At 35.5% G+C, this 9,944-nt stretch overlaps 1 protein-coding gene across 2 annotated transcripts in view; it reads left to right on the top strand.

The window, feature by feature from the left end:
• The first annotated feature begins 3,104 nt into the window (after positions 1-3,104).
• Positions 3,105-9,944, top strand: part of LOC121298881 (transient receptor potential cation channel subfamily M member 7-like) — a 29,103-nt gene continuing 22,263 nt past the window's right edge. For both annotated transcript variants that reach the window (XM_041226168.1, XM_041226167.1), the window contains exons 1-9: positions 3,105-3,137; positions 4,319-4,517; positions 5,194-5,407; positions 6,076-6,200; positions 6,300-6,471; positions 7,572-7,746; positions 8,157-8,280; positions 8,506-8,578; positions 9,463-9,563. In XM_041226168.1, coding sequence (XP_041082102.1) covers positions 4,374-4,517; positions 5,194-5,407; positions 6,076-6,200; positions 6,300-6,471; positions 7,572-7,746; positions 8,157-8,280; positions 8,506-8,578; positions 9,463-9,563 — 1,128 coding nt within the window. In that variant the 5' untranslated portion in view covers positions 3,105-3,137; positions 4,319-4,373. The remainder of the gene's footprint in view (positions 3,138-4,318; positions 4,518-5,193; positions 5,408-6,075; positions 6,201-6,299; positions 6,472-7,571; positions 7,747-8,156; positions 8,281-8,505; positions 8,579-9,462; positions 9,564-9,944) is intronic.

Genomic DNA, 9,944 nt, shown 5'->3' with positions numbered 1-9,944 from the left:
ATACAGTACAGAGCAGGAGAGAAGAGTCTTTGATTCTTTAGGAGATGAGCGAACAACACCTATTATGTTCCAGTATTCTTCATTTGAAGCAGAATGTGTACAATATCAGGTACATTTAGTTTATTGGGACACTACTTTAAACTCTTTACATTTGTTGTGTTAGGTCTATATTTATTTTTGGAATATTACTGATGTTTAGATTTAGTTATGAATCAGGAAACGTTATTTTTGTTTTTCTGTTGGAAATGTTGAACTTATATATATATATATATAATATGGCATTGTGTGGCTTTAAACTTTTCTGTGAAAATATTTTACTTTCCATGTGAATTGAAATTGAAACCATAAATGCGTGTTTATTTGAAAGTGAGATGGATGGATTCTGGTATCACTACATCACTTTAGGAATGCGGATTGTAAAATGAGGCTCTATAGGATTTAGTGGTAAAACAAAAAAAACGTGTCGGGAGCTGACATTTAATTACAGATTCTTTGTATTGCAGAGTACATGCTGTATTAATCCACTGCCGGATTATGCCTGTGAACCTATCCCAATAGACTTGCAGTGCAAATACAAAGAGTTTCCTCTGATTGTAGATGGATTTGTTTATTGAGCAGCAGACTGATTTATTTGATATAAATCCAGGATTAGCAGCTCGCTTGGACCCATCAACATGTTGGTTCATTTAGGATGCACCAAATGTGCATCAGAAATACAGATTCTAATAAGATTGGGTTTCATGGGATTTTAGTTGATTTAACAATTTATCATCTGTTTTAAATATGATCCTGCTTATCTTTCTAGTATATCACAATTGACTAAAAGCATTGTATATCTAATTTATGAAAAAGGCTGTTGAATGATGAATATTATACAACTAATTTAAAAAAAAAAAAAAAAAAAAAAAAAAACTTTTTATCAATGAATCGGTCCCCTATTGCATTTAAGTTTTGCTATCACTAGTGATCTTTTTGTCTTGCACATCATACAAGGTAACCAACTGTCACATGTGTCATTGCTTTAAATTGTCTTTACACATCTGTTTGCTAACATAACAGAACATTACACTTCAGCGCTTCAGTTTTGACATCCACTTATCATAGCGTTCTTTTTAATAATAATCCTTTTCTTTCTTTATTTGCAGTCCCAGCAATCCTGGATAGAAAACACTTTCACCAAGCGGGAATGTGTGTACATACTACCAGTTTCAAAAGATCCTCACAGGTAAAGTCACCAACTCAACCACCAGTGTTGCTTAAATAATCGTATTCTTAAACACAACAATAAACTGTTGTTTTGAGTGCGCATGATGAGAAAGGGAAGGGTTTTAGAGTAAAGGAACAGACACAGTGGCATTGAATTACTGAACTAAAGGTTTCCATTCCGTTTGTTATAAAATACATTGTATGATAACAGAAGCATGTATGAATGTATGTATACTTTAATTCTAAACATTAAGACCATTTCAACTGTACTAAAGCCTGTTTTAAACTAAATATGGCTTGGTATTCATTTCCTGTAAAGTGTAAGAACTTTTTTTTGTCCACTGTTGGTGAGCTAGTTTATTTCATAAACAGACACATTTTCTGACTGTAAAAATATTATTGGTACTGCACCAAACCCTTAAGAGCATACTGTACCTAACTAGCCAGTCTGTTGTAATGGTGTTCTAACACTGACTCATTGCATTAGCAAGTTGCTGGTCTACTACATGCTATCTGTTAAGAATTCCACTGGAAAGTGATCCTTTAAGGGGGAATTCCTTTCCTGCTGAAACCAAGACAGGACTCGTTTTAAGAATGTGTGAAATAATCCTCTGGGGTAGAAGTGATTCTAGTTAATATTTACTTATGTCTATTGTATAATTATATTCAATTTTAACCTGCCTTACAAAATAAATAAATAAATAAATAAATAAAATAGGTAGGTAAATTCATAGATTTAGACATCAGGTAATGAGATTAAACCGTTGAGAGTTCAATTCTGAAGACCTTAATATCGTTTACTCTTTATTGCAGTACGGGGATATTAGTTTTGCAAAGGGCTATTTACTCCAAGTCATTATTAGAAAAAAAAAATCGGATAATAAAAACGCACCGATAAAGTTACCAAATCGGACATAAGCAACTCGGATTTAATTTAGAGGCTTATGAATAGTGTGAAGTTGGAGTGCTTTCCTTTCAGACAAAAATAGCGCGTAAATAATTTTGAGAATCTGGCTCAATGTTTTTTTGTTCTTTTGAATTTAGAAGAATCCTAGTTCCCTGAATCCTAGTACTGATGTTGTATAAAACGGTTTCGTGAAATGACTCTTTACCACCCTTTTTTTGTTTGTTTTTTTGTTTTTGAAAACACAATGGCGTTACTTAACATATTTTTGTGATCAGTCATTTACTGAAGATCGAATATAATTCGAACAGCACTTTGATTCTTTCTATAGAAAGATGGCAGTTGGCAGTTTTCTTTTAGTAATATTATTGTTAAACAAACTCATTTGGTGATGCCAGTCTTTAAATACCATTGTGGTGCGAAAAAAGGGAACCATATTAACTGGTTTTGAAAGCTATGTATTAAAGTATAGAAATCCAATTTAAAAAGTAAAGCAAAAATTTTTTTTTTCTTATTTTGTAAAAGGAATTCTTGCGTTACACTTTTAATCGGTAAAATAATGCAGGAGAGTAATTGGTAATTGTGTGTTCGTTTTTTTTTTTTTTTTTTTTTTAAACACTGAATTTTCTGAATATCAGTTTATAAAATGTTCCTGGAAATTTACAGATATTTACTGCAATCAAAAAAGTCTCTCTCATTACATTACTTTACACTGCTGTAGTTTCAGTAATTCTCTAGTGTGTAATCTTTTGACTTTGAAAGGTCCGGAAAACTAAGTGGGAAATCGAATGTACAGTACTGTAATAATTAAGCTGTTAAAAAGTGGCTATTTCAAGCAATGGTGTGGTTTAGTGAAACAAAGCTATTCCCCAGGTTTCCTAAACCCCCCTTTTTTACATGTTTTTTGACTTGCAATTTGAAATCATTTTAATGAGAATGTAGAACTCAATCTGGTTTTATTTATTTATTATGTGTTTGCTCTACATAGATGCCTTCCAGGATGTCAAATTTGCCAACAGCTTGTCCGGTAAGTTTACATTCCCTTTCGGTTAAAATTATTCTTTTAACTCATTGGTATACTGAAGGGACCCCAGACCCAAATTAAATCACTATCTTAGTCATTTTTTAAAGTAAATTTTCTATTCATTCCATAAATATTATCTTTTTATTATTTTCATACCCTTTTATTTGTCTCTTTTTTTAAAAAAAATTAGTTTTATGTATCTGAAAAGCTATATTCATAAAAGTGGTTATGCAGTTTACGTTTCGCAATTGAAAATTGCAGCCGAAAATCATACCTTCCTGTTTATGCTTTTGTTCCCCCCCACCAACTTTTTTTTAACCACGCTTGGACCAGCAATGTATTTGTTGGTTAGTGGTTGATAATGCTCTGATAGTCTTTTTTTTCTTCTTTTGAAAATGCCCCCTTTGTCTTACGCTTTCAAGTCCACAAGGGCTTATAACTTGGTTGCAGTTGTGAGCAAAGCAAAATAATGCTACTGCTTGCACTGCTAATGTGACAGACAGGAATCCCATACACCAGCAAGTCTGAACTTGTGTAAAATCTTAAAGGCTTGGTCCAACTGTGCAGAAAATAAGTTGTGTTTCAGGTGCTGTGAGTCAGGATGTGCTGTAATGAAAAAAATGTAGTTTTTTGCAGACCTTTTCCAATCAGGATGTTCTCAAGTGCTGTGTATAATAATAATAATAATAATAATAATAATAATAATAACAACAACTCCTTACATGTGTATAATTATAACATTTTACAAGTACAAACTTTTTTTGAGCTGTTAGACTTTTTATTTCAGAATATTTAATCTCTCTTGGTTTTAATATCCTAGTATTTGTGAGTTTTGTAATTATATTGCCTTTTCTGCTTAGTTAATTATTTACATGACCAATGACCTTTCTTTTTAACCACAGGAGCTGCTTCTGAAGTAGTTATTAAGGATCACAAGGGATGCGGTCATTGCTGTGTATCTATGGCAATTTACACAGCAATGCAAATCACACTTCTAGAAGAAATATAAGTTTCCCTAGTGGTAATCTTGCAAACTACACTATAATAGTAATGCAGCTTTTCTGAGTCTTTGCAGAATGAGACCCAGTTGGAAGAAGGGCATTAGTTAAACGTGATCAGTAATTATCTAAGCAGAAGCAGCACTGGGGACGGTGCATTCCTAACATTGCTGCTTGTTCTGGTAGGTGCTGCTGTGGGCGGCTAGTCAGGCAGCATGCTGGCTTCACTGCCAGCCTGGCCATGAAGTACTCCGATGTGAAGTTGGGTGAAAATAAATTGCCGGAATTGGAGGAGTGGTCAGTGGAAAAACATACAGAGGCAAGCCCAACCGATGCGTATGGCATCATCAACTTTCAGGGAGGGTCCCATTGCTACAGAGCCAAGGTACGTCAGAGTCCTGCAATAAGTGTATCACAGAAAAAGAAAAAAAGAAAACACAAACACTCCATGTACTGTACTGGCGAATTGTCCAAGATCAAACACTGGAATGCTCTACATGGCTTGACAAGCACAATATATTTTACATGTATTGTCATTTGATGCTAGGGGTTGTATTTATGCATCATTTATTTAGTGCAATTATACTGTATTTTAAGATGTTTAGTATATTTGGGTGGTAGGTTAATAATATAACTGGTTCAGATGCATCTTTTACAAGATGGGGGGACAACGACAAACAAGCTGTAAATTTACGTTCTATTAAAGTACGACAATCACAGAATCTTTTTTTTTTTTTTGTTCCCTTTTAAAAATAAGCTGTGTCTAAAACCGCTAGCTACAGCCTAGAATGGTGCACGTGGGAATTATGCCAGCTCTGTGAATTTCGATTAGAAATGTAGTTTAATCTTGCCATGTCTCTCTCAATTATATTAAAACCAGCTTCAAACCTTGGCCTATACAGGTACAAAAAAATAAAAGAAATGACGACTGTATTACCAGTCATCCGTTATTTAGCCGACTTAAACCAGGGATAACCTTCACATCAACTAGGGCTCGGCTATCGCACTTATTTTCAAATCTGACTGAACCCAGTTTGTTTCCTCCTGCTTGCTTGCTGCAGTATGTACGGCTGTCCTACGACTCTAAACCCGAGTCGGTCCTTCGCCTCATGCTCAAAGAATGGCAGATGGAGCTCCCCAAGATCGTCATCTCTGTCCACGGTGGAATGCAGAACTTCGATCTTCATCCGCGCATCAAGCAGGTTGTTGGCAAAGGTCTCATTAAAGCTGCAGTAACAACAGGAGCCTGGATTTTAACTGGAGGAGTCAACACAGGCAAGGAAAAAATAAAACACAAACAGAATTGCTGGTTAAAAAAAAGTCTGGTTGAAATAATGAGAGGGTATTTCATTACATTGTCATCAGCAGAAACCAGTCGGTGTGCAGCCGTTAATCTCAAGCCACACTTCAGAATGACTAATTAATGCCTGGCCTCCCCCTCTGGTACAGATCAATTATCCAAATTGTTATTTACATATAATTATAGCTCTTTTTTTCAATTCTTGACACCCCCCTGCAAATGACATGCATTGCTAAGTTCCACCTTCAATTTTCTGTTTTGTAGTGTTGTTGTTTTTCTATTGCAATGACTAAGCAGTAGGTTTTAGATTTATAGTCCTGATCTGCTAGTTTATCAAGCATGTTTTGGCATCTCTATTAAGAAAATAAACAGGTGCTAGTATCGCATACTTTGCCCTACTGTTTCACATCAGTATTATCTAACCCTAGTATGAAGCAACTAAGGAAGAAGCAGCAAAAATAAATTTTCTTGCCGGTAAATTACTGTGTTCCTTTCAAACGAAATGAGGACAAACTTATTTAAAAAAAAAAAAAAAAAAAAAAAGGCCCACAACTTGCTATTGTGTCTTCCACAAACCACATTTTTGCAGTATATAAATATGAAAAAAAGTATTTAATAAGAGAATTCCTCTTTTCTTTAACAGGTGTTGCAAAACATGTAGGTGATGCCCTCAAAGAGCATTCGTCCCGATCATCTCGAAGAATTTGCACTATTGGGATCGCTCAGTGGGGGGTGATTGAAAACAGGAACGACCTGATTGGAAAAGATGTGAGAAACTTGCCGTTGTTCTCTCAATTGCTGATTTAGGTTACGCTATTCAGAATCAATATAAGGGTTTTTTATGTATGTTCTCCGTTTGGATTCCAGGTGGTCGCCCCATACCAAACCCTGTTAAACCCTCTAAGCAAGCTAAATGTCTTGAACAACTTTCATTCACATTTCATTCTGGTGGACGATGGAACAGTTGGAAAATATGGGGCTGAAGTGAAGCTACGTCGAGAACTCGAAAAACATATCAATCTGCAGAGGATTCATGCAAGTAAGCAAGTGTGTGTGCGTGTGTCCGTGTCCGTGTCCGCTAGCTGGTCACACAATGTAATAAGCAAGTTAAGGTAAGAAAAATAATAATTCCAGGTATTTGGGCTTTTAGTGTTTGGTTTACATAGAACATGGCACATTTCACTTTTGTAAAATTACTAATTTAAATACAAAAACCTGTTTCTTATGCAGACAAGAATATTATTGTGGTGACTATCATTAAATCAGCTGCAAAGATTTCAACTGGTTTTGAAAATGTAGTATGAGTTTATAAAAGACTTCTCTTGGTTTTTACAAGTACATTTTTATTGCATTCTTGTCATATCAGAAACCAAGGTCATGGGTTATTATTAAATGATTGTAAAGGCTGTTTTTATAGTAAAAAAACAAACAAACAAACAAAAAAAAACAATCATTTTCTTCACATTATATAGCACTGGATTCTTGCATTCATATATTTAAAAGGTTTAATAATATAGATGTAGACTAGCTCTGTTTTTAGATTCTTCTTATTCCTACTTAGTTCCCAAACATTTGTGATCTATCCAGGCTGGCTTTTGCAGGTATAGAAATGGCAGGCCAGTGAGTTGGAATCTTGTAGACTGTAGTGGACTGCTAAGCTAAGTGGTGAGGCACTTGCAAAAAAATGTGCTGAGCACATCTAAAAAACGTATTGCAGACCTATCCAAAATAATAATTTGCAGTAAATGCAAAGGCATGATGCATCCTTTACATCATGATGTTTGTTACTGAAAAAAAATCAGGGAATGAGAATAACAAAAAAATGCTTGGTGATTTGACAGACCAGGTAGAATGAGGGAGGGGTACTGTTGCTGTACCATCATTTAAAAATGTATGTACGTTTAAAATTACAGTAATATAGATAAACCAGTCTAGGCTCAGATTTTTTTGTACATGCACATTATTATAACCACTAACACTTATGTGGAGGAAGTTGCAGTGAAAAACTGTATTTTCTTTCCTAACAAATTCACACTTTTGTTGCATTACATTTTTTCAAACCTCTTTGTTTTGAAGAGATTGGTTGATTAGATGTATTCTTTTAAAAATCTATTTACAGTATGTGTTATTTACCTTCAGGAATCGGTCAAGGCGTGCCAGTGGTGGCGCTCATATTTGAGGGTGGCCCCAATGTTATCCTCACTGTGCTGGAGTACCTCCAAGAGAGCCCCCCAGTTCCGGTGGTGGTTTGTGAAGGGACAGGCCGAGCAGCTGACATCATCGCATACATTCACAAGCAGACCGAGCAAGGAGGGTAAGGGTTTCAGAATAAGGTCCCATGAGGCCTAAGCAGCTTCCAATGACACGAGAGCAGAGATTTCACACTTGAAAGGACAACCTGAGAACAGAAGTGAAGAATAAAACACAGCCAGTCCTGCTTGAAGGACCACGAAAATACCATCTAAAAATAGTCAGCTGGTCCACATGCAGGTTTTTTAATAATGGGGGGGTGACGGGACATGTGTACATGTATACATCTCACTATAGAGCTTGGTTTAACATTGGTGTTCTTTAATGCAGGTTTGATTGTATTTAAAATACATACATATACACATACATACATACCAGTACATGTTATTGACCGTCATTGACCAGTAGACTTCGAAAAAATGGACTTATAACAACTGACTATAATCTAATACGAAGTATATGTTCCATTACTAGAGGACTACTGGATGGTGTCGAAAGTGAGATCATTTCAACTATTAAAAGAACCTTCAACTTTAGTCAAAGTGAGGCTATCCACCTTTTCCAAACTTTGATGGAATGCATGAAGAACAAAGAATTGGTGAGATGCATAACATTCCATTTTCTTAAACTATTTAGTAAGTTGTCTGGGTTGTCTGGAATATGCATAGTAGTTACTGTCTGCTTGTTCAAGGACATATTTATTATGGTACACAACTGCTTCTTACATTAGGAAGCTTACAGGATGTCCTGGTTTACAGACCATTTGGAAAACCCAGCAGTGTCTTTGTATTGTAGAATTACATGTTGTGTTTTTGTATTAAAGATAACCGTCTTTCATATTGGGTCAGAAGACCCTCAGGATATTGATGTGGCAATTCTAAGAGCGCTGTTAAAAGGTAAGTTTCAGTTTCATTTTTACACATTCCACACAACTAATAAAACCAGTTCAGACATCTCCTATTGTATTGGCAAAACACTTTGAATAAACACAAAATGACCTGTTTAACATGTGGTCACAAGATCACTGACGGCAAAGGTTAGGAGCACATTCTTTCACTCAAATGTTCTTGCTGATAATTGAAGTACAACTTGTCCACTCTTGGGTAGACTTCTTCTTGTTGGCTTGTTCTTACCTAGTCTTGTCACGTGCCCGTCTTTTGCGGATTATGCTACTTAGGCAAAGAGGGGTGTGAGGCAAGCTTCGGGTTTATAATTTTAAGTTTTCACTTCTGGTAAATGCAAAAATGCTGAAACACTGCAAAAAGGAAATTGTCCTTGTTTGCACTCAATATTTACATTTTCATTCCAAGCCTTATTTCATTCTCACACATCCTAGTAGCTGCATGTCACTGTTCTGTTTCGGTGTGTTGCTGTGCTATGAGTTTAGTCTGTTTTCAAACCCACTTTTTATTGGATTTCCAGGGATTCATGAAACTTTTCTAGGCAGGTTTTGAAGAAGCTAGCAATGGTCTTGAACAATTGAATCAAAATGTTATCTTTTATGTAACTCATAACTTAAGCTTGTTAATAGGCCCCTTTTGATTTTTATTTGTATTATAGCATGTTCAGTTGCTTACAGAAAATAATATACATGTTTCAGAAAGTCACTATTACATCATTATTTACAGCATAAAACATACACGTCTTGGTGAAAATTACCGGTACCTGTTTTACAGTTGCTGTGAACACTATAAACCAATATATTATTGAGTTGAGTTGTATGGCATTAGATGACTTAGTGCTGATTCTTGTATATAATAGTGTTTTATTTTGACCTCAGGCACCAATGCTTCTGCATTTGACCAGCTTGTCCTGACCCTGGCCTGGGACCGCGTAGACATTGCCAAGAACCATGTCTTTGTTTATGGACAGCAGTGGCTGGTATGTAAACACAACCCCATTCAAGGAAATGTTTTTACTGATTGACGTTGCAGTGAAAACACTTTATAAAACCTGTCAAAGTTTTGTCTTGTAGGATCTCAGTTTGTTTTACAATAAACTGCCTTGATTGCTGTCTGTAGCATTGTATGCTCCATAAAAGAACAAAATCATACTGAAACCTGATCTCAGATCCGGTACTTGACTGGCAATAATTTAAATAGTTTTTCAAATAATTAACCATATGGGAGGAAAAAAAATATAATAAATCTATGTACATAACACATGCAATAAAAACAAAACATAAAACAGGGCACATTTAGTAAAGGCAAGATGTGCCCTATAGCCTGGAAGTCACCGGTTCAGGTCCAGGTTATTCCACTG

The sequence above is a fragment of the Polyodon spathula genome, chromosome 24 (assembly GCF_017654505.1).
Source record: "Polyodon spathula isolate WHYD16114869_AA chromosome 24, ASM1765450v1, whole genome shotgun sequence".
In the NCBI taxonomy this organism is placed as follows: domain Eukaryota; kingdom Metazoa; phylum Chordata; class Actinopteri; order Acipenseriformes; family Polyodontidae; genus Polyodon; species Polyodon spathula.
Note: the sequence above shows the minus strand (reverse complement) of the source record. Positions and strands in the feature narration are given on the sequence as shown.